At 43.4% G+C, this 24,409-nt stretch overlaps 2 protein-coding genes across 3 annotated transcripts; both read right to left on the reverse strand.

Annotated features, from left to right (window-relative positions):
- Positions 1-4,639: 4,639 nt before the first annotated feature.
- On the reverse strand, positions 4,640-18,230 carry ccdc180 (coiled-coil domain containing 180). Of its 2 annotated transcripts, XM_026343325.2 has the most exons (36): positions 17,950-18,228; positions 17,249-17,346; positions 17,056-17,141; positions 16,602-16,711; positions 16,353-16,481; positions 15,708-15,818; positions 15,495-15,590; positions 15,256-15,419; positions 14,742-14,849; positions 14,180-14,259; positions 13,844-13,932; positions 13,584-13,703; positions 13,325-13,498; positions 13,008-13,123; positions 12,662-12,788; positions 11,689-11,790; positions 11,426-11,607; positions 11,060-11,229; positions 10,544-10,724; positions 10,325-10,471; positions 10,103-10,247; positions 9,405-9,521; positions 9,259-9,336; positions 8,924-9,007; positions 8,423-8,577; positions 8,254-8,315; positions 7,947-8,004; positions 7,743-7,820; positions 7,584-7,650; positions 7,287-7,422; positions 6,762-6,922; positions 6,563-6,688; positions 6,379-6,475; positions 6,168-6,264; positions 5,541-5,694; positions 4,640-5,428 (listed from the first exon to the last, which is right to left on the reverse strand). In XM_026343325.2, the coding sequence occupies exons 1-36, from the start codon at positions 18,040-18,042 to the stop codon at positions 5,294-5,296; spliced, it is 4,233 nt and encodes a 1,410-aa protein (XP_026199110.1). In that variant the 5' UTR covers positions 18,043-18,228; the 3' UTR covers positions 4,640-5,293. The 2 variants fall into 2 exon arrangements, with proteins under 2 accessions (XP_026199110.1, XP_026199109.1); XM_026343324.2 differs by lacking the exons at positions 4,640-5,428; positions 5,541-5,694 and having other exon boundaries at positions 6,012-6,264; positions 6,762-7,027; positions 17,950-18,230.
- A 415-nt stretch (positions 18,231-18,645) lies between these two features.
- Positions 18,646-24,101, reverse strand: card9 (caspase recruitment domain family, member 9). The gene is made up of 13 exons (XM_026343326.1): positions 23,862-24,101; positions 23,639-23,708; positions 22,811-22,948; positions 22,608-22,726; positions 22,291-22,497; positions 22,128-22,211; positions 21,293-21,571; positions 20,668-20,793; positions 20,361-20,549; positions 20,238-20,289; positions 19,492-19,619; positions 19,128-19,186; positions 18,646-19,031 (listed from the first exon to the last, which is right to left on the reverse strand). Exons 1-13 carry the CDS (start codon positions 23,973-23,975, stop codon positions 18,938-18,940), a joined length of 1,659 nt encoding a protein of 552 aa, XP_026199111.1. The 5' UTR covers positions 23,976-24,101; the 3' UTR covers positions 18,646-18,937.
- Between the last annotated feature and the right edge of the window lie 308 nt (positions 24,102-24,409).

Raw genomic sequence — 24,409 nt, forward strand, 5'->3', positions numbered from 1 at the left:
TATTTTACAAAGACGTGTCAAATATATCAACTACAATAAATCCAAACATATTTAAAACCACAGTAACCAACTGCACAGTCCGGCAAACATACAGTCATCAAATGATGTGTCCTGCTCCCTGAACCACTATTTTACAATACGAGTCTGATGAATCCTGACATTATCATCTTAGAATATGACCGTGACATAAAGGAAGAAAAAAGTTCATTCAGGTCGTCAGCTGAACTCATCCTTTGGACACATAATGTTGTTGAACCTGGACGTGACCAACTGCAGCAACCCCAGATCATAACGCTGCCTCCACAGACTTGTACAGTAGGAACTAGACATGATGGGTGCATCACTTCACCTGTCTCTCTTCTTACCCTGATGCTCCATCGCTCTGGAACAGGGTAAATCTGGACTCATCAGACCACATGACCTTCTTCCATTGGACAGTTCAGTAGTTCCAGTTTCAGTAGTTCACTGCATCAGTTCTGGTTAAATAACCTTTTGGCAGCTGAAAAATAATCAGCCATGCATTAATTATCCAATGGGAGGTTCTTACCTGTTTGCTTAGTTCAATCCAGGTTTTTTTTGGATGGGCAGTGTATTTGCTGCACTAACGTCGTTGTTCCGTCCTCTGATGAAGAGCGTTTTAGAACATTGTCCAGCATAATGAAGCTCTTGTTGCACAAGGTCATGACGCTACCTCCACCGTGCTTCATATATGGTTGTGTGGATCATTACTAAATCATTTCCTCCTCCACACTTGGGTCTTTCCATCATGTTGGTAGAGGTACATCTGAGTCTCATCAGTCCAGAACTTTTATAACTCATCTCTGATTCTTCCTGCTGATGAAGAGTTTGTATTTTGGCCTCTGTGTTTCTGATCATCAGGTCTAGTTTGAATGGTGGATTGTGATACCTTCACCCTGCTCTATGGAGGTTTAAACAGACAATATGTGACAGAAAAAGCACACAGCAGAATTACCTGCTGTGTTCACACATGAGCACACGTTTCTGTTCTCACCTGCAGCCCACCTGGGTAAAATCTGGAAAAGTTCATCTGTGCTTGCTTTAGTGAGCTGGAAGATTTTACACATGAGAAACACACTAAAACTTCAGGTCACAAAGGTCAAAGGCTGCTTCATAACACGTTGACTAATGATGATGCATAAATCTTTAGACTCAACAGAGGAAATGAATGGAACAGTTCATGTCAAGTTTTATAAGTTACAACATCATGTTGAAATAAAGTTGAAGCAACAACCTACACTCTGTAAGTGGAGTCAGCTTCTCTGTGTCCTACAAACTTCATTATTGGCAACATGAACACATGAAGTTTTTCAAGTTTGTTTTATCCAGTATTTAGAAGAACCTCTTAAGTTACATGTACTTAATTACTACAATAATAAGCTGGTTCTTAAAGTTAACATTTGGTTTAAAATCACATTGATCCACTTTTTACACGTCGTTATACAAACCAAGTAGAGAAAGATTCAGACTCTGTAAAATCTCCTTAAAACCATAATGCAACACCAAAAAAAAAAAAAAATGTCAAAAACAAAAACTGCAGCTCGCTCACAAACATAAGAATCCAATGGAAACACAACCCAAAGAGAAGCAGAGTGAAGAAAGAGGAATTAGTAGAGGAATTAATCAATTCGCTGTTTAGAGAATATCCCTCATAAAGAGAATTGAGTAGCTCACCTTCTTAAATGAAGTCCCACTCCCAAGCAGGGTGGCTACCTGTGTTTGACTGTTGCTGTCTCTCTGTTGGTGACTCTGCCAGTTTTCTTTGGTAAGACTTTGCCCCGCCCAGCGTTGGTGCCGCTCTCAGGGTTTCTTTAAATTAAAAACCTGAAAAATCATAATGTTTCTTCAGGCACTATATCAAATCAAGTTATGTTACTCACTCAGATTAACAGCACAATAAACAGCAGCAAACATATACTGTTAATGTGCAAAAGCATGTCATCAACAAGGTAAGAAAGGTTTAGATTTTTAATAAATTCAAGTGTGCGTGCTGCCTCTTCATGTTTCTTCAGATTAAAGAAGGTGGAAAATAACACAGCAGGCCCCGTCACACAAGGTATCATATGGCCCTCAAGACTGAATAGAGCTTCCTGATCATCATCTTCATCTGTTTACACCTGCTGTGTTCACTTATGATGTTACATAAATCTTTAGACTCGATAGTGAAAATAAATGGAACAGTTCATGTTAAGCTTTATGAGTTACAACATTGTGTTAAAGTGTTAAAGCAACAACCTACACTGTGTGAGTGGAGTTGTGTTACAGTATATGCAGATTTAATACCACAGCAAATTGAGTTTTTCTAAAAGGAGAATGAAGTCTTGCTCAGGCTCCTACTGTGACTCATTCCTTATGCTTTAACCTTTGACCTTTATATATAAATTCCTGTCCACTGACCAACTATCTTCTCATATTGATACAGAAAACTCAATGATTTTCTACTTTCATTGCAGCTTTACCACTGTTTTTGAAACTTCAGCAGAGGCATCCACATGTTAGATGTCCGTCCCATTAACTTGTTCACACCAACCTTCACCTTGGTTCCATCGATCTGATGACACATCATCACAGTGAACACAGACTAATCTTGACTGACACCAAGAAATACAAACACTCCTGATCAGACAGCCGCTAGTTAATAGTTAGTAAAGTTCTTGAATGAGAGGTGACTCAGATCAGATACAGCAAACCTACAGCCAACAAGTGTGGACAGGGGATCAAAGGTTGGTGGATGACACGTGTTCCGTGGTAATGAGGGCTCAGTGTAACACCTGGTATCATCAGGACCAGTCAGACCTGCTGCCTCAGTCTCAGTCTGTGTTTCTTATCGTTGTGTGTCAGAGTCATTGCTTAGTGCTTTTTATTGAGGATCTCAGCCACAATAGCAGCAGCAGGATGAATTCAGAGGAAGACAGAAAAATTTAGTCTGATCATTTAGAGAGAAATTAATAAAAAAGAATCAAGTTTTGAAACTAAGTAAGTTTTATTTATATTTTTGATTGAATGAGTCAAATGTTCCAGTACTTTGGGTGAAAGACGTATGATGTTCTGTATTGTTTAGTGTCTACATGTAAAAACAAAAAGATAAAAGCTGAAATTGTTGATTTTTGTCTCATGTCTGTATTTTGTTCTGAGTGGTCACTGTGTCACTAAGAAGGGACTCTGTAACTAAACCATCTGTAGAGCTGATGATATTTTGGTCACCACGATGACAGTGACATTCTTTTGTATTTAAAGTAAATAAAGAACGAAGCCCTGGGGGGATCCTGTGGAGGACAAAAGGGCGTCCTCCTGTGACCTCTCTGTTAAAAAGTCCACAACAACACACTCTCACACACTGCAGCTGTGTCTCCATGAAGACAAGTAGACGTCCAATAGGTCAAATTAAAAAAACATGATTCATGTAAACTGACACAATGTTGAAATAACCGCTGTACTTGTGTAGCTTGATGAAAAGGAACCTCACATCAACCAACACAGAACCACAGCCAACATGTCAGTGACCTGACCTTTGAATCATTTACGAGCACACACTAAATTAACAATAGGTGACTGTAGTAGATCACTGTGCTACTGTGGAAGTTTGGCATCTTGTCCAAGATCACCTCAACACGTAGTCAGGAGAAACCAGGAGTTAAACACTGACTCTGGGGTTTATAACCGTTTTACCAACTGAACGACATGCTGCCCTACTCTCTGTTTCAAAACTATTTCTAAGTTTTGCCATCTGACGTGAACTGATTGTTGCACTGAGACATTTTTAGAAAGTCAGTTCAGTTTTACCAAAGCTGAATTCTTTTTAGAGACTAATGTCTTCGTGTCTTGTTGTCTGCACAGTTGCCAAAAGGAAACATCAAGTACATCAAGCTGCACATTAGATATAGGTCATAGAATTACAACTGATAGAATGTGAACTGCAGCACGTTAATAACAATCTTGCTGTAAACACAGATCGTGGACACGTTTCAATCTTTTATGATTTAATATCATAAATTATAAAGACAAGTTAATAGCATTATATCACACGTCCATTGTTCCAAGTACATCTTAGGTTCCTTTTGTCTAGAAGCAGACATTTATTTTACATCATTTTACGTACATCAAGTTTTTAATTAAACTAATTTAAAATATATAGTTTTACAGGTTAACATATCTAATAGGAAAAAATAACAGATGAGGTGTGAATCAAATGGTCAGACTCAAATACAGCTGAGAAGTGCAGCTCAACCATAAATCAGCTGTTGAAAAATACTTAAAGGACCTGGCCTCACTGTTCCAATACTTTTGAAGGGAAGTGTATTTGTCCTCATCACAACTTTATCTGCTCCTTCAGTGTTTTCATCTCCACATTTCTTTATTCCTACTGACGTATGTTTTAGGGATCAGTAGGTACAGTCGTAATGTTGCTGTGATGTTTTCCTTCTTCCTCCCCAAGGATATAAATGTATTTATTATTATTATATTTATTATTATTTATTAAATATGAATAAATAATAAGTCAATTAAGTTCTTTGAGTCTCGACTCTTCTTGATATAAATTCAAATAGAAACAGAAACAAAATGTGAACAACTCAGCTCAGAACAAACGGAAACTAATCTACAGCTAACTGCACTTTTTCCATTTTCATCATTTGACCACTAAGAGAAGAATATTTTAGTTTTTAAAATAGGCAACAAGAAGGTTTTTGAAGTTACTGCTCAGCGTCGTTATGGAAGAAACCAGGGATCTCATAGAGTCAGATCAGAACCTCAACAGAACTAAATCAGCTTTATATCATCTCCAACAAACAGCCAGAGATGCAGGTACCACTGTAACAGACAGAGAACAAACATCTTTATTCTCAGAAACTGAGAAACAGTTTGTTAACAGGTTCAAACTGGTTCTGGTCCAGACTCATGAAGAAGGACAGAGCGACATCACACACTGAATAAAACAAATACCAGAGAATGAACTGTATGAAACATATTCACACAGACACACGGGCTCTGGTCCAGCACTGTGACACACCTGTACCTGTACATACCTGTACATTCACACAGACGTCACCTGCTCCGACACATTAGAACCAAACTCACTTTAAACTGTTTATAATATGATTTATTCTGTGGACACAGAACATCAAAGGATCTGAATGTGGAGCGACTCCTCCAGCTGCTGGAGAACTGGAACTCCACAGAAAACACCACCATGCTTCTTCTTCTGTGGTTCATTAATAAACATTGTGACATCACAGCGTTCACAGCCAATCAGCTGCTGTCACCACCTCAGGTGTTTTTAATGTTGAAGGGTGTGTTTCAGAGTTTGTATCTGTTGTTTCCAGTGTGTGTTCCAGCTCTGGAGTTCACTCAGTCGTCTTCGTTGGTCGTCGTCGGAACGCAACAACTCCGACCTGATCAGCTGCTCCCACCGCTGAGGAACACACACACACACACACACACACACACACACACACACACACACACGTTAATCACGATCTTTCTTTTGATGATTTCATGATTTTTATGTTTATTATGTTGTGTACCTTCACAGCAGCATCTCTCTGCTCGATCACAGCCTGATGTCCCATGGTGCAACTGGCTGTGGTGATGGCAGCCATTGTTACCGTGGTAACAGATGATGGTGAATCAAGAGTGCTGTTTGTGGGTAGAGACAGTTTCGTGATTCCAGACCAGGTCCTGACAAAAACACCCACAACACAGCGTTGCCTCATCCATCAGTGAGAAGCCATCGCTTTTATTGTGAAGGATTTAGAGGAGTTTTATTGTGAAGGAGGTGTAGTTCTTTTGTTTGCCTTGAATCTGAGATTAGTTTTATAACAGCTTCTTCTCTAAACCCATGTTACAGACATGTTACATCATCAGTGTCAGCAGTGGACAGTTTGAAGCTGGATACCACACAGCTGCTGCTGATTCTGAATGAACGAGTTCAGAAGTTACTACATTTATAAATATAAATACTGATCTATTCTTAAATTATCTGCACGGTGAGAAGAAGATTGTAGAAACACTGTAACTACAGTGGAGAGTGATGGATTTTTAAAACGTTGATTTATTGGTTATCAGCTGTTCTCTGTGACTCCAGAGTAACTAATACATGACAGACACACGCTGGAGCTACAGACCTGAGGTATCCAGACATCATATGTTACCTGTGTCCTGGGCAGGGTTTCTGTCCTGGTTCAGTTCTTGTTTCCATGGTAGTGGGGATGTCTTCTGGGTTCTGTTGTGTCTGTGCTGCATCAGTTTCTACAGAACCGGAATAAAGAACTCACTGAACAACAGATTTCTGTCTAATACACCAACACATCGTTGCTGCAGTGTATTCTAATCTAAAGGTCAAAGGTTAAAGTGAAAGTTTACCTGCAGGTGTGACCAGGTTGTCCATGTGATAAAACAGCTTCTCTGTCAGTGATGTCAGTGACGTCACAAACTCCTCCCCTCTGACTCTGACACACTCCTGAAAAGAGACAGACTCAGACTGAGGCAGCAGGTCTGACAGGTCCTGATGATACCAGGTGTCCCACTGAGCCCTCCCTCCTCTTACCTGTATTTCCAGGTGTGAACTGTGGACAGCGCTCAGCAGCTGCTGCTGACGGAGCTCCTCTCTGCTGTTCAGAGTCTGCAGTTCATCTTCTCTGAGAGACGCTCGCAGCTGACGGACATTCACACCCTGAGACACAGAAACCTGGTTCTTACCTGGACTAGATCTTTAGTGTCAGAATATTCTGGTCTCAGGTTCTTACCTTCTCTTTCTCACTCGCTGCCAGTGTCTCCTCCAGCTTCTTTCTAATTTTGCTCATCGCCTCTGTAAGCTCCGCCCCCTGCCATCGCTCATGGTTACTAGTCAAAACTGAAGGTAACGAACGCAGCAGCTCGTCCAACACAGACAGCTGGACCATCAGCTCTGACAGGGTCAGACAGACAGGGAGAGGCAGACAGGACTTTATGATGCCTTCAGAGTCAGCGGACACCAGGAAGTCATAAAGCCGTAGAATAAACTGAATAAACTCTGGTTTTATTGGTTTGGAAATAAAAGGTCATTTTGTTAATAATCATGATTATTAAACACATTCCTGTTTACACAGTGGTTATCGGACAGGAGTTCTGATCAGATCCTTCACTTTTCTGTGTAACAGGAAACACTGTGAACAATAATTTACTGAATAAACCCACAGACGGACTCTAGTGACACTAGGGGATGTGACCAGAGCAGTGAATCTGAGTCAGAGAGGGTCCTCACAAGTACAAAAAGACAAAAGTGTTGGTACCGTCTCTGCTCGTGCTCAGAAACCTCCTGGCCTGTTCCTGGTATCCCAGCAGCCTTTGCTGCATACTCTCAGCCCACTGGTCCAAAGTGTCCGGAACCAGCTGGAACCTGCTGAGTCGTTCGCTGAGGTAAAAGTCCTGAAGGACAGAGAAATGTTTGAACGTGCAGGTGGAGACGCTGCGACCTGTGAATCTGCCAGTTTGTCAGAGCTGTGTAGGAGGATCTGAACAGGTGACTGTGACGTGAAGAGACTTTAGATAACCTTGATTAACATTATTAACATATTTTGAACTGTTACCTCGGCGACCAGCAGCAGGACATCGTTGGTTTTCCACAACACTGAGTTCACTGTGGAGCTGAAGGAGCTGAAACACAAACACACAGGTGACTTACAGCTGATCAACACCTGGCTGTGACACTTCACCAGGTACAAATCAGACAATCAGATTAAACTCACTGTGGGTTCTGTTCTGCTTTGGGCCCAAAGATCTGGAACCTTCGGTCCATCCTGATGGACCTGCAGCCCCTCCTCACACTGACACCAACACACAGGTCAGGAAAAGAACAGAGACAGTTAGCGAGACCTGGTTTATGGTGCAGGTTAGGATCAGGTTTGGGTTGGGGGACAATTGGAGAAAGACTAACGTGTGTGTGTTTGTACCTCGGTGCGTTGACAGAGTCTGTAGATTTGTGAGGAAGACGCTGGACTGGACTGTGTCCTGCAGAAAAATACAAACTGCTGTAAGATGGATGATAGATTTAGATTTGACCACAGAAAACAGATTAGTCTGTAAAAGACATAAAGTCTCTGCAGGCGGGTTTTCATCCAATATGATTCTTTAAAGATACAAAATCTAAATTCTCGACTCAGTTACATTTTGTTTTTATCAAGTTTACAACATGAACAGGTAGATGGAAGCACGCCTGGAGAGTTACAGTTCAATGACTTGTAAGTGTGATTTAATCACCCGTTTGTCCTCTCTCCTCTGTCTCTGTTCTGTCTGCTGGACCATTCTGGATCACAAAGACCCTGATGATCCAAATTGTTGGACAGAAGAAGAAATCTTAACGTCATGTGGCAAAAACACCATCAGCAGTTCTCCAGTAATATTCAGGAGGTTCAGCTGCACGATCTACCTGTTTAAGGACTTGATGACGCTCACAACGGGGTCCTCGAGGAGGTCCACACCTGTCCTGCTTGGCTGCAGTAAACTAGGAGGGGGGCCAGATCGGACCTGCTTACTGGATTGAGGACGAGCTGACAGAGTGAGGTCGTCCTGCAGGGTGGGGTCCTCAAAACAAAAACAACACAATGAAACCCACATGAACAGAAAAAGGGACAAACAGATCCAGGTGTCAGCAGGTGGATCAGATAGACAGGTAGTAGTCAAGATAGACAGCTAGTAGTCCAGATAGACAGGTAGTAGTCCAGATAGACAGGTAGTAGTCAAGATAGACAGCTAGTAGTCCAGATAGACAGGTAGTAGTCCAGATAGACAGCTAGTAGTCCAGATAGACAGCTAGTAGTCCAGATAGACAGGTAGTAGTCAAGATAGACAGCTAGTAGTCCAGATAGACAGGTAGTAGTCAAGATAGACAGGTAGTAGTCCAGATAGACAGGTGATACAGGAAACCTACCAATTCAAAGTCCAGGTACTGACAGCGCATCCTGAGTTCTTCACTGACTGATGACAGTAAAGAAAAAACCTGATCTGGAGACACCTGCAGACAGACAGGTCAGAGAGACACAGACAGGCCAGAGAGACACAGACAGGCCAGAGAGGGACAATAAACCGAGACATGATAGAAATATTTAAGTTGAACTTGGAGTTCTAGTCCCTCTCTGGCGTAAACACAGAAATAAATTATAGTACTGCAGTGATGAAGGTATATTAACATAGAAATAAAACACAGTAGTAGTAGTAGTAGTAGTAGTAGTAGTAGTAGTAGTAGTGCAGTAGTACTGTGTGTACCTGTGTGTTCTCCAACATCTTCCTTAGCTCCTCCAACCTGCTGCTGATCACTGACTGCTGCTGGTTACTGCCAGCTGCCTGCAGGTTAATACAGAGAGTCAGACAGACGGACAGACAGGTAGATAGACAGGTAGACAGACAGGTACCTCAGCCTTGATGTTAACTTGTGTGCTGCTGATGATTTTCTGGACCTTCTCTGTGAATTTCACCTCAGACTTGAGGAAGGAGACTTTCTCTTCCAAACGATCTGATACCTCCTTCACCTGCACGACAAACATCACCTGTCAGACTGGACCAATGATAATCAGAATTTCTATTGGACAGTTCAACAGGTGAGCAGCTGTGTGTGCTTCTCACCACACTGTACCACACATTCATGCAGTGGTCTGTTTATTAGAAACACACATTCAGGTCTAACTGTTGGTGTTTCAAACTAGCTGGGATCTGTCGTCCTCTCGATTCTCTTCTGTGAGTTTCCCTTGATGACAACAGTGAAGCTGTCTTCAAACCTTTCATTGCTCTATTCAATTTTTTTTTACTGACTGATGACTGCAAACCAAACTTCCCCCCATCACACACTCTTTTCGTTGCCCTCAGTTCCCCGGTCACCTGACTGGTCTGTTCACCATGTTCTTCATCTTCAGACATCATGTCTCTTAGTTCTTACGCCGTCCCAGTCTGGTTTTACTGAACCTGTTTCTCTGCTACATTTCCCAGCCTGCCTCTGTGTGTGTGTGTGTCCGTGTTTCCAAACATAAAACTGTACACTATTACAGCCCTGCCATGTTTTGTTCTGGGAGAGGTCTGGGTGAAGCTCATGATGATAAAAGGTCAAAGGTCACACCTGCTGTAAACTCTTGGACTCAAACACCTCGAGCTCGGAGCAGATGGACTCCTCAGTCACACCGATCTCTTTGGTTTTGTCTTTCAGCCTCCTCTGAAACATCTTCACCTCCTGAGGAGCAAAGTCGCCTCCTTCACTAAACAACCTGCAGCAGTAGAGAACACACCTGAGTTTAATGTGGAACATGTTGCAGGTGACTGTTCCAGGTGTGGCAGGTGTTACCTGAAGGAGTTGAGGAGTTGTGTTGTTGTGTTTCTGACCTCATCCAGTCTGCTCTGCAGTGTCTGTCTGAAAGTGGTCTGACAGCACTGGGTGTCTTTAATGTGTTGATCCAGACAGTCCTGCAGGGTGGAGCTCACCACCTCCAGTCTGCACACAGACAAACACACACCTGTGAGAATGTTTCATCAATCAGTCACCTGATCACAGGTCAGCTCTTACCGTTTGCTGCTTTTGGCTGTTAAGATGTCGTCCTCCATGTTAGACAGAGTGACAGTGAACTCCTGGTTCTTTCTGCTGATGGAGGTCTGCAGCTCTTGCAGCTCCGTCCGGCAGGAGGTCAACACATCCGAAACCTCCACACAGTGAAGATCCACACGCTGGCAGTGGAGCTGCAGCTCAGCTGAAACACACACAGGTTCAGTTCCACAGTGGCTAAACAACTTACACTGTTGGTAGACGTCTACATGGTGTCTTCATCCAGAATGTGAACACAGGTTGACAAAGCACTAAATAAATTTATCTAAATGATTCTGATGAAAACGTGAGGAATGGAACCACATTAATTACAGTCCGTCCAGTCGTGACGGAGATATTTCACTCTGGACTAAAGTGGTGGACGTTTGACGTCTTCATCCACAGAGATGTGATTGCACCACGACTGAAAATGTGTCATTACAGATTCATACAATTGTGGACTGAAGATGAAAGTGTGCAAAAACTGTGTGTGTGTTTTACCCAGGCGGGGCTGGTAAATGTGCTTCTGGATGTGTTGAGGGTCCAGCTGAACCAACTGGAACTCTTGCTCGGAAGACACAGCCTCCTTTCTCTCTGATACCATGGCAACAACAGAACTCAGAACAGCATGGAAATGCTGCTCCAGGTGATCCAAGAACAGAGTCCGAGTCCTGAACATCAAACACACAAACAGAGAGCTGTGTTTAAACCATCATAGCGAGGACATTTCTGTCACTGTGAGGACATTTCTGTCACTGTGAGGACATTTCTGTCACTGTGAGGACATTTCTGTCACTGTGAAGACATTGCGAGTACACTTGTTACTGTGCACAGTCGTCACTGCTCAGTGAGACTGTTTAAATGTACCTGCTCAGTGTGTGTGTGAGCAGCTCCACAGGAAACAGACTCAGGTGTGTTTCCTGCTGCAGGTCCTGTGGCAGGTCCGGTGTAGGACATTGGAAGGCAGGGCCTGTGTAGGCCACACCTCTTGATGATGTAAATGTGACATCATTGCTGGTGTCACAGAGATCCAGCAGAGTGGACACCGCCTGAACACACAAACACAAACACACATAATTATTTCTGCAGCAATAACAAAGTCAGTTTCTCGTCAGTCATCAGAGCTTCACCTCAATCAGCCAATCCTGAGAAGGCTCGGCAGGGTCTGCACTCACAGTTCTTTCATCTGCCTGTACGTGTTTAACTGAGTATCCAGCAACCTCAAGTTCATCCTAGAAAACACAAAGAAAATCTTTCAGACTGAACCTTATAAAAACAGAAATAAGAAGACAGAAACATTTTAAAAAGACTAAAAATTACAAGAGGATAACTCTTGCTGGAGACGCTCAACAATAACCTAAAGCTAGACTGTTATCCTTCAAGATGTGAGCATAATCTTCTTTATTCATGATCCCTGACACCCAAATAAGGTTTCCTATACCTGACGCAGTTCAACACCCCACAGCATTATGCTCCCACCACCATGTTTAACTGTGAGAACTGTGTTTTTAGCGTTGAAGGACCTTCCCTTCCTTCATTTCCAAAATTCATCCACGTCTCAAATCTTCACAGGCAAACTTCAATTCGTCTTTGATGTGCTGCTGAGTGAGCAATCAAGTTTTTCTTGGATGATGACCTCCAAAGAACCCCCACAACAGTTTCCCTTGCAACATCAAGTCCAGAAGGAGCCAGATCAGCAACAGTCATCTCTGTTTTTCTCTCCAAAGATTTTGAAACTTGCACATTCGACCACACCTAGGTTTGCTTCTAACAGAATTTGTCTCCTTATTCTTTGCAGTGTTGCAACATACAGTTGTTCTAGAAACTGTGGAACCCTTACAAATAGCAGTAGTCTTTCCCTTTAAGATGAGCATCCACCATCTTATTTGTGAGCTCTAGACTGACTTCTTACCTCTTACCAAGAACAGTAGTCTTTCTTTAGGTGCCACTAGCACTGTTCACTGACAGACTGATGATGTAAACACTGGCCCGACATACAGTGGGTAAAATACACAGTCCAATATTCTAATAATCTGTTGTGTTTAACATTATACAGTTATATTTTGATTCTAGGTGTGTCTGAGGAGTGGTTGTCTTGGTTACCGGTGTGTAAGTGTGGTTGAGACGGTAGAAAGAGCAGAGGCTGCTGCTGTAAGCATGGAGCTCCTCCATTACAACAGAGGGGAGATGATCCAACACCTCCCACTGTTCAGAGACACACTGTCTGTAGCTGCGCGCGCGCACGCACACACACACACACACAGACACACACACACACACACACACACACACACACACACTCTTTAATTCGAATTGAAGTAAAGAATCTAAAAACATTCACTGACAATAACAAAAACCACACTTCTTAAACATATATTCTGAAAAAGCAACAGATTCAGTTTCCTGTAATCAGCTGATGAATCATTAACCTCTGTTGTACTAGCACTACCTGTGTTTGACGTCCTGCAGGTAGAGGACAGTTTTCTCCAGAGACTTCTTTAGAGCATCCTCATTGCTCTCCTGACGGAGGCCACCCAACAAATTGTCCAGATGCACCTTCTTCCTCTGTTAACACAACAGCAAAGCATCATGGGAGACACTCCAACCTACTGACAGATACTTCCCACCATCACAGGTTAAGGTATGACCTTTATGCTACTAGATGCAAGATGAGTCACCTGTATCCATCATTACTGAGAAGCATTCCTGAGGTTTACTCAGGTATACGTGTACTTACTACCTGTATGTGTCATTATTTAGAATTACCTGTAGGCGTCGTTGCTGTGCTCGTCGGAGGTCACCCAGGTGTTGTTGTAATTCTTCTTCTCTGCTCTGTAAGCTGTGGCTGTGTGTCTCCCATAGAAACGTTGCTCCTTGCATCAAAGCAAACACACACCTGCTGAGACTGAGAGCATGACGGGCCACAGAGTCACAGCACACCTGCAGACAGGTGGGTCTGATAAGTAAATACTGAATCAAACTCAGCTTCAGTTGATAAAATCTTCTGAAGGTTTGTGTCACTGACATCTAAAGCAGCCAATCGCTCCTCATCTTGACGCTGGTGTTGTCCAATCAGAGTAAGGAGCTGTGAGCTGACGACATCATTCACCTCCTCCTCTGACAGCTGCAGAGCTGAGAGCGCCTCCTGCAGGAGGAAACATTATAACACAATCAGTAATCAAAAATCAGCACTCCTCATTTCATACAGGGGTTAAACCACGTGTTTGACATTTTTGTTTGCTGCAGGACCAAACGGCAGGATCACTCCCGGTCGTGTGTTTTCACCTTACAGTGCTCCACCTCTGCCAGTCGATCCTGCCACTTCTGCTCATAAGAACATCGGAGCTGATGGAGGAAGTCGGTGTGAAAACTCTCTGAACACACACACACACACACACACACAGTGAGACTAGAATCAGGTTTCGGCCCAAAAAACAAACTTTAACTTCAACAAACCTTTAGTGAACCTTTACTTTGACACTGTTCAGGTAACGAGTAACTCTTCCAGCACTCAGACAAAACACTGAACTTTTAAACCTGAGGGAACAGGAAACATTTGCTTTGCTCAGATGTTTCCTCTTAGGTTAAAACTATTTAGAAGCAGGTATTATTAGCAGTTACCTATTTGTTGATTGATGGCTGACAGCTGGTTGAACCAATCAGAGAGCAGAACAGTGGAGCATGTGGGTGGGACGAGGGAACTAGAACAGATGGCAGATGGGATATGTTTGAAATAAGAGCTGAAAACGCAGTGAGTCAGATTCAGTAGAAAATGGTTGATTTGATCTGTTCGGACTGGAGGATGAGATAAACTGGAAGCTGCCATCTGAGGTGAGTCAGAGAAGACAAGGTGAATTGGTAGCTTCCAGGTTCTGTTTGACTAAACACACCTGATCCAGGTAAACAGCAGTAGGTAGGGGCTGGAGCTCGGGGACCAGGTTTTGCAACCCCTGGTTAATAATATTAAATAATCAGTAATGATCATTATGATATTTTGATCACATCTCCCAGCTTCTGTGCTTCTGTGAGTTCATTTTAACATTATTAGTTCTCTGAACTGTAGTGAGGCTGCAGGTTCTGGTCACGCTGTTAACAACAGAAACCGCACTGAGGTGGAGTCAAGACCAGATCTACAAGTTGAGACAAACTGGACCCATCAGAACACAGTCGCTGCTGTTGTTACCAGATTTTGTTGATCAGGTCCTGACGATGTTCAGTCAGGTCTCTCTGAGTTTCATTCATCTTAGGAACTGAGACCGGCTGCTGGTCCTCATAACTGCTGCAAAAACTCCTGTAACACAAACACTGTTGATCAGAACCAGTTTACACAAACCTGTTATAATAAAGTGATGCCTCTTCACTCTAGAGGATCCAGAACCAGTTTACACAAAACTGCTCACACAGCTGCTAAACTCCTACCTCTGTAAAGAGTCTCGGCCATTCATGTCATGTTATTCCAAAGATGCTGTTCATGGTAATTGGACTTGCTTTAAGTTCATGAAGATGTTCTGGTCATATCTACCAGGAAGACTCTCGAATAGCAGTTTTGGGTTAAACTCTGTAGTACAGCTACTTTTATTACTGATATTACAGCAGCAGCAGCTGTTCCTGTAGCCTGGTTCTCCACCTGTTTGCACCTGTCTATATGCTGGTTCTTTATGTTTTTGGACCTGTCTATAAACAGGTTCTTGACCCACCTGAAGCGGTCTACGACCTCTCTGACTCTGCTTCTCTTGCAGCGGCTCAGACAGTCTTCCCAGTGCAGGCGAAGCACTGACTCCTGCTGCAGGTTCTCCTCCTGGAGGAGCAGCAGCAGTCGGGCCGTGCTGCGACGGTTTGCCAGGAGAGACTGATTCAACATCTGACACAAAGAAAGAAGTGTAACGTCAAAGAAGGGGTGTCAGAGGTCAGAGGTCAGAGTGTACCTGGAAGTTACCGTGGCCTCGGTGTGGATCAGTCTGTGGACGTCTGGTGGAAGCAGGAAGCTGATCTTCTCCAGCAGGTGACAGTACTTCCTGAGCACAGCTCTGATCTACACACACACAGCAGGACTTGTGACTGATCCTGGTTCTGTTTCCATTCAGAGCGACACCAGTTTAATTTGTATTGATCCATAATGCACCTTCTGTGCTGTTAAACCTTGTCTGACCTTGTCAGTGCGTTGATTCTCAGACTCGATCAGTTTGTGGTTCAGCGCCATGATTCTGATCTTCTTCAGCTTAATCTCCTCCTCCACCTGCTGCCAGAGAGCACACACCTCCTACACACACAAACACACACACACAAACACACACACCAGTATCAGCTAAAGCCGATTAGAATCACTCCACATTCGTAGGACATGTGATTTTTAAACATCACATAACTCTATAGGATTTATTGAAACATCTTAATGAACAGATGATCTCGGTCTCATCAGTGGTTTCAATCTATTACACACTACACACACCCCTCCCAAAACAAACACATCTTGAGTAGTGCCTGGTAATTACAAGCAGCTGAATTCTGTGTCATAAGCTCCTGTTTGCAGTGAACTTATTCATATGGTGACATCAGTCACTGTTTGACTGTGACTGCTTCCAGAAACAGTCAGACTCAATTTAAACATGTTATTTGACTTTTTCTATTAGTAAAAATCAACTGAGCTGCTGCTCATTCTTGTAGTGATGTGTGGTTGACCAAGGCTTCAGATTAATTAGACTAATTGATTCAGCTCACCATACACTTATTATTCAATACAGTTCTATGTTAGGTGCTAATGACCTCAAACCACGATCCAGGTGTTCATGTGTACCTGCAGACTGACATGATCCAGGTGTTCCATCTGTTCCATTCTGTCCCTCAGGATGTCCAATCTGAGGTCAACCTCCTGCAGAGAGGACAAAAGCTCCTGACTGACAGTCCTCACCTGAATCTCACACACCTGAGAAAAGAACATGTCAAATAGATCTAGTTAGTAGCTGAAGAGTGTTAGATACTACCTCAGATGTAGTATACCAACATGTGCACTACCTCAGGTGTTGTATAGCAGTGTATATTCTACCTGAGTGAGCTCTGTCAGTTCTGTATCCAGCTGTTTCAGAGCCTCTTCGTGTTTTTTACTTCTTTTCTCTGTCAGACGTTCGATGATGTCAGAGCTCGGGCACTCAACCACTGAATGAAAGAGAGAGAACGACGGGTGAACAGGTGGAGTTTCAGCTGTGACTGGTTGGTGAGGGTGGGACAAGATGACATGTGACCAGTGAATGCTTCAGGTGTACAGCTGCTTTATTGGTTCCTCTTACTTTCCATCATTTATACATGAAGGATTTTTGTTATACCGGTAACCTTCAGTATCACAGTTTACAGGACTCATATATTGTCTATGTAGCTATAAACCTGCACATGCTGTAAACCCTCAGAACTGCAAAGTTGACATTTACACATCACACAGTCTGAACTGAACTATTAATGAACTGATGATGCAACATAGAGAGAAATCACCCAATGATACGAACCCACAGTGTCTGGAAGTCTGCTGACGTCGTCCTCGTCCCCCCCATCTTCCACCTCCTGCTGTCCACTGGAGGACGAACACAACAACCTGAGAGACAGACACGAGTTGACAATTTCATGAAACTACTTTCTCATGTTTAATCTGCTCATTAAATCTGAAGGTTTTTAATGATCCTGATAATCCCGACTGTCTACCTGCTAGTTGTGCTGCAGTGTGTGTTGCTGTCCTCAGCAGACAGACAGCTTGTCCTCGTGTCTTTTCGTCCTGCCAGCAGAGACCTGGACAGCTGAACCTGGACAAGTTAACACGTTACCACTGGTGTAGAAATAGTAGTTGTTATTGTATCAGGACAAAAAGGTACCACGACCCTTCGACTACGACCACGACGTTAATTTTCTGAGCATCGGGACAAAGGTGTCGTCGTACAAACTGTAAAAACTGTTCAGGTAAAATTGTGAGTTGTGACTTGGTTTGGGGTTCTGAACTGGTCCAAGTTAAACAGAAATTGAAAAATGTTCCTCAATCCTGGTATTATCTAGTTCAGGATGTGAAACTCTGGGTCTAGTGTTTTTTTATCTAGACCTGGTCCAATGTGGTCTAGATGGTAAAAAGAAGTGGACTGGTTCTTTTTGGACTCCTCACTTTTTACCAATCTAAAGTTGTCTTTTAAAGAGACTACAGCTTGTTCAGGAGAATCTGGTCCGGATTTGATCAGTTTAACATGAAGTGAACAGGTTTTCTGTCTAGACCTGGTCCAAAGTGGTCCAATGTTCGGTTTGTACGTTAGTCGAGATGAAAACAGAAACTTTTCCGTTTCTTTTTCTGCACCTACGGTTCGTTACCTGTCCCCTGTTCCTAATACACATTCACTTTAAAACCGGACTCTCGGACCCACCTGAGCGTCAAACACCTGTCGGTACACCTTCCCACTCGGAACCGCTCTGCTTTCACACATGCTAACGGAAATTAGCCGGCTACTAGCTAACATCAACCGGACCGAATCTCAGAGCAAACACGCTGCGGTGATTATTTCCTCGAATCCCCGGGACAGTGAGTGTTCGGCGGGGTTCCGGGTTCGTTTAGTGGCCTCGGTAACTCGGTTTTATCCCCCTCAGTCGGTACCGTCCGGTAAACGGTCCGGTTCGTTCTGCGTCTCTCCGTCGCCATGACAACGGACGCTGTGTGACGTTCAAGGTCTGCTGAGAAAAATCGGACATTGTGGAAAAACATTTCTTCCTCTTTGTAAAATCTTAAAACAGAAAATCGTCGTTTTTCAAACTGCTCTGATTTTTATTCAACTCTGAGCTTTAACTTCCTCTGATGCTCAGCACAGGTAAACAAAACACAGGGAAACATATATTAGTATTATTATTATAGTTACTTTATACTCTTGCTCTGCTTAATAAAAAGAAATACAGTAGAATCATCAGATTTTATTGATCCTAGTAAATAATCAAATATTTCTAATTATAAATATCACATTAAAACACACAATCATCAAACAGTATAAATTGTTTAAATCAGCTCAATACAGCTGCAACATTAAAGTGATGAACACATAAATAAATCTACTGTAAGTTTTGCATTAAATTATTTTAACCATTCTGTTTTTATCGTTATAATAATAAATATAATTTATCTGCTTGTATATGTTCCTCTGGGGAAACTGATTCCAAACCAATATATTTCCTACCATTAGAAATTATATTGTGAAATAAACTTGTAAGGACCTAAAACATTGTCTTTATAGTTAGTGTGTTGACAGATTTTATAGCATTTTCAATTCAATTATCACAGTAAAATGTAGAAAAAGCAAAAGAGATTCGGGTCATTTTGTCATCATGGTTCATCGCTGGTGAACCATCACACATGTGACATCAGGTTCAGTCAGAGTCGGTGATGTCACTGACACTGCTGTCATCGAGGTTACAGGCTGTGAACTCTGTACTGGTGAACTTTGACCTAAGGGCCCGCTGCCTGTCGTCATGGAAAAAAGACATCCTCAGATCAGTGGTGTGCTCAGATTAAACCTGCAACAGATTTTAATTCATGTTTAAAACATCCTCTTTTCACCTGCGGTAAAAGAAGTTTTGTCGACTTCTAAAGGTCACACAGCCGTCTGTCTGCTCCTCCTGCAGTGGCAGAGAGACAGGTTGAGAAAGAGACAGACAGGTGAGTCACTGTAGAAAACGTCCGGAGCTGACGCTGAATTTACTGCTTCACATGACAAACATGGTTTCAGCTTCACCAGTGAACATTAACTCTGTGAGAACCAGAGCTGGAGGGTCAAGACGTTCCTGGAGTTTACTACAGAAGACTCTAATGAAACAGGCTTTTAAAACTGTGCACGCTAACATCTGTGTTAAAGATGTAAGACTGATCAGTCTGAACACCAAACACTCAGAGAGGAAGAGGACTGAGCTCTGCTGTATGTTACCCATGATGCTGTGGTTCTGGGCTTCTGTTCAGATTCTGCAGCGTCTCCTAGAGGTGAGTTGTGCTGCTGCAGCGCTGCTGCCTCCTCGTTTTCCCCTGACGTCCCGCTGCGAACCTCCTCACTGCTGCCTGATCACACAGTCACATGGTAAATTTAACAGCAGCACGTCACATGACAGTCAGGTGAGTGTATATTCAGACACCATCAAGTTGTCTCTTTAGCCACCACAGTGGATTTGAAACTAAATAAACAAGATGTTCCAAAGAGTTATCTTGAATCTTATCTTTATCTCACAGTCTTTAATTTATGGGGTTGATCAAACATATTAGATACTAGATTGATACTACTTTTATTTAAACTAACATCTCACCCCAAAAGATGTGTATTTTATTATAAACCATTAGAAAAAAGGTCTACAGTTGATTTCAAGTGCTGCATTTGGAGCCTGTTGATGTTACCGTCAATATGAAGTCACCAGTGAACACACATCATTAGACTGAAAAACTAAGTTCAGGACAACTGTGGTGGACGACATAGAATTTAATTCCTGACGAAGAAAAACCTTTTTACAACATTTGTTGTTCCAGAACAGCCTCCAGGAGACAGAGGATCTGTGTCAGAGCCAACAGTCAACAGTTCTCCAGAGTAAGATGGAAACCACATGTGAATAGTTTCAGTTCAGATCCACTGTGGAGGATCAACACGATGTTGTCACTGTCCAGACTTGTGCATTTAACATTACTGACCTTTAGCAGCATTCTCTGTCGTCGACTCCTCTTCCTCACTGCTCCTCTCACACTAAATGAGAAAGCCTTTGTCAGTACACCATCACCTATATTATCATTACATCACCTCCCGCTCCCCCTCACCTGGTGGGTGTTGCAGGTGAGTCTGCGAAGTCGTGTCCTCAGCTGTAGGACCTCCCCCTGTGACCTCAGCAGGAGCAGCTCCAGCTTATCACATTTCTCGGTGAGCTCTCTCACCTGCTGTCGGTACTGGTCTTTCTCTTGCAGGAGCAGCCGCGCCTCCTCTTGCTGCTCGGCCTGCAGTGTCAGAGCCTGAACACCAACCACAGACTTAACCCTGACACCATCATCGTCATCTTTCTGTTTTTTCTTCATCTATTTCTGCAGTACGTTGTTTGACATGTGTAACATATTGACTCCTGCTCCTTACCTTGTCTCTCTCTCTGATCACCTCATCCAGCTGTCTGAGGGTTTGCTTGTTTCGTTGGCGGTACATTCTGGCGTCTCCTTTCAGCTCAGCACATCGCAGCTCCAGCTCCTCCTTCTCCTCCAGACTCTGAAAACAAACACACCGAGGAGACACTGACAAGGCCTGTTTCTCTGACCTTAAACATTAACATTTAGCAAACACTTTTCTCCAACGCGGCCTACAAGTGAGGCACAGGGCAAAGGCAGGGCAAGAGCAAGGAGGTCCGTCCACAGCCTTACTTACCACACTATCCAGCCAGAACCTTTCTAAAGCATTTCACACTGTGACCCATAAAAAATCAATAAAGTAGAAACTTTGGGTCCTTACTGTGCTGCTGCTAAATAATGATGTGCCTCAGGGGTCATGTCCTAAATAAATAACATCACTTTACAGGTTGAAACAGTTTTATAGGCCTCAGGTGCCACCATCAGTCATCTCCAGACTGTTTTTGATGCAAATGACAGTTCTTGATCATAGACTTTTAAATCTGCTCATGCTGTAATCTTAGGTCATATCTTTATTCAATCTCTTCCATAATAAAAGCCTTAATACAATCCGATAGTAACACAGTGATAAATGACCTCACCCTGGTTTTCTGCTCCTCCGCCCTGTGGAGTTCTCTCCTCAGTTTGAACACTGTAGCCAGGAGGTTCATCTGAGGACCACGACTGTGCTTTCGCTTCTCCTCTTTCTTCTCCTCCTCTTTCCTCTGCTCCTCCTCTTTCTCCTCTTTTTTAAACTCCTGTTTCTCTTCTTTCGTGTCCTCCTCTTTTTCCTCTTTTTTCTCGTCCCGTTTCTCCTCTTTCTGCTCCTCCAGTCTGCCAGGGTGGAAGAAGGTCTCTGCGGGCAGGACCATGCTCCTACTCTGAAAACACACATTAAGGAACATTACTTCAGTGTTGGTCCTCACTAATGCAGCAGATCGTTTCCCAGACTGTCCACATACTTTAACCTTTAGTTTGTTTTATTTTGGACTGGATCCATCAGAATACATTCAGAAGAACCTGAGAGGATCTAATTGTGTAAACAGTTGAAATATCTACTCTCCCAAACGAAGGTGTAAACAGAGCAAGAAACGAACATAACGAGTTCACCAAAGGTTCTGTTCACTGACACCTGGCCCTGATAATTGTTGCTGAACATGTGATCTGACTGGTTGGGGGTCCCAGATATTTCACCCACAGTCAACAGCTGTTAAACATTTTCAAACCACCCGCCTCAGGACAGAGTGGTTCCTTCAGTCTTTCCACTGCAATGTGGTACATTCTCAGACCAGGGGTGTAGACACAAACTGGACTAATCAGAACCCTTCACCACCGAGGACAAAGGAGGTGAAGGAACACAGAAGCTTCTCTGACGGCTCATAAGATGCTCACGAGACGTGAATATCTTAAAACCTTGGACTCCCAACCATTCTTTACCTCCTGCAGTGGTTTTGCTGTTCGACGTCTCAGCAGTCGAGTCTGACTTTCAGCGCGCATCACCATGTGTTTCAGACGCTCCACCTGCAAAAACGCAAAGAGGTCAGAGGTCAGCGGTTAGCTGTATGTCAGAGCTATGGGGGGGTCGGCGTTCTGATCTGACCTCTATCTGCAGGTCTCTGTTGACCAGCAGGGCGTTGCTCTTCTCCTGGTTCAGGGTGTTGATGTCGGCCATCAGACAGTAGTTGTGATCTCTGAGCTGCTTCATCTCCTCACTCAGTCGATCCCGCTCCTCCCGAAACTTCTGCACGCGCTCAGTCAGCTTCCTCAACTCCCGGTCCCTCAGCTGCTGCTGCCGAGACCACACCTCCTGGACACCAAAACCCAAACACAGAGATTTAACACACTCGTCCCAACATTACAGACACATTGTGAACCTCCTCTCTAATTCTTCCTTAGTAACCTGGTCGCAATGCCAACCTGTTCCTTGGCAACGGTGCAGGCCTGTTGCCGCCTTCGCCTCTCATCCTGCAGCGCCCTCTGCAGGCGACTGAGCTCGGACATCAAGAACTGAGTCAGACCTGATTCTCCTGCTGTATCTGAAGAGAGACATGCATTTATAAATGGTTTGATTATTGATGGCAAATCTGCAGATAGGTAAACAGACAGACAAGTAAACAGACCAACAAGGATGCTAAAGGTCTTGTTGGGCTCCTTTCCAGTGATTCGACTGTACAGTTGAGGATAATCCAACTCCAGACTCTCCAGGAAGGCTGTGTAACCTTTGACCCCTGTCCTCTGGAGGATGTCCAACAGGGCTCCTACATGTCAAAGAGTCAAATAGTCAGAAAGACATGACATGCAGTCTGTTCCAAAAGTCTACATGCAGCTAGAGATTCTGTTGAATTTAATGTATCTGATCAAATGTTTTCAGACTTTTGGATCCTGCAGGAGACGAATCTAACTACTTGTTACTTGGACGTGAACTCTCCATATGGTCTCAGTGGCTTGGAAACGGGTGACGTCAGTGACTCAGGTGCAGCCTGGCTTACTAGGATGTGACCTCAGTGATTTGGACTTGGCCTCAGGACACTCAGATGATGTGTGTGACTCTGACATCATAACAATAGACGTGTCACACTGTAGCTGAGGCCACATCCTTTAATGGCTGTCCATTTCTCAGAGTGACTGTGCTGATTCAGGTGTGACCCAGACCACTACCATAAATGCAATGTGTTTAATACACTTCTAAAATATACGAACCACAGTGTCTCATGGACAAATAACATAATGTGGCTCCTACACGGTTCTGTCTAATACTAACAGTTGAATGTCTGCACTTTTTTCTTGACTGCTGTCAGGGGAAGTTACACTAACTAACAGTTTTAACATGACACCTCAGGCTGACACCTCAGTACCTGCTGGTCTCTGGGTTCTTAGCCTGCATCTCTTCCTGGTTCAGGCAATGATTAAGGTTCAGGGTGACTGAATGTGAGTTTTGTGGTTCTTACCAACTTTTCTTCTCCTGATGACGAGGGCGGGGTCATTGAAGAGCTGCTCCTCATCCTCAGCGCTGATCACCTGACAGCACACAGAGGGAGGAGACACAGCACTTTAAGGGGCAGTGGCAGGTGGAGGTGAAGAACTTTAAGCAGACGTAGAGCACGACCCAAAGTGAAGGAGCAGAGGTGGAGTTAAAGAGTGATTGCAGGAGGTGTAAAGGAGGCGCAGTACCTGACACTGCCGGAGATAGGGAGTGATTCTTGAAGGTTCAATGGTTTTGATGAGCAACATCCGAAAATCATCCAACTGCAGCCAACACAGGTCGTCTTCACACACTCCATCCATCGCTGCAGTACACACAGTACCCACAGTGAACGCAGTAAAAACACTGTAAATACTCTGAATACACTGTTACACAGTTCTGTCACCTGCTGCAATCTGACTCATCTCTAAATGCTTTACTGTTCTGTCTCTGTCTTATGTTTTTCTGAGGAGGAACTTGACCCACTTCTCCTTTTCTGGCTCCACCTTCTCTGGACACTGTCACGATCGACTCATATTCGTCTGAATCCACCAATCACAGCTCAGCTACACAGGATCTATACCTGCACGCAGGTCGAACACACCTCTGAACAGCTGGACACAGACAATATCCAGTTCTTGTTCTTGTTATGCAAAAACGGCAAAAGTACAAGAAACAAACATAAAAATATCAAAGTAAATCAAAACAGAATAAATAAGAATAAACAGATGAGACCCCTCACCTGACATTCACAAAG

This window comes from Anabas testudineus, chromosome 9 (genome assembly GCF_900324465.2).
Source record: "Anabas testudineus chromosome 9, fAnaTes1.2, whole genome shotgun sequence".
NCBI classification, from domain to species: domain Eukaryota; kingdom Metazoa; phylum Chordata; class Actinopteri; order Anabantiformes; family Anabantidae; genus Anabas; species Anabas testudineus.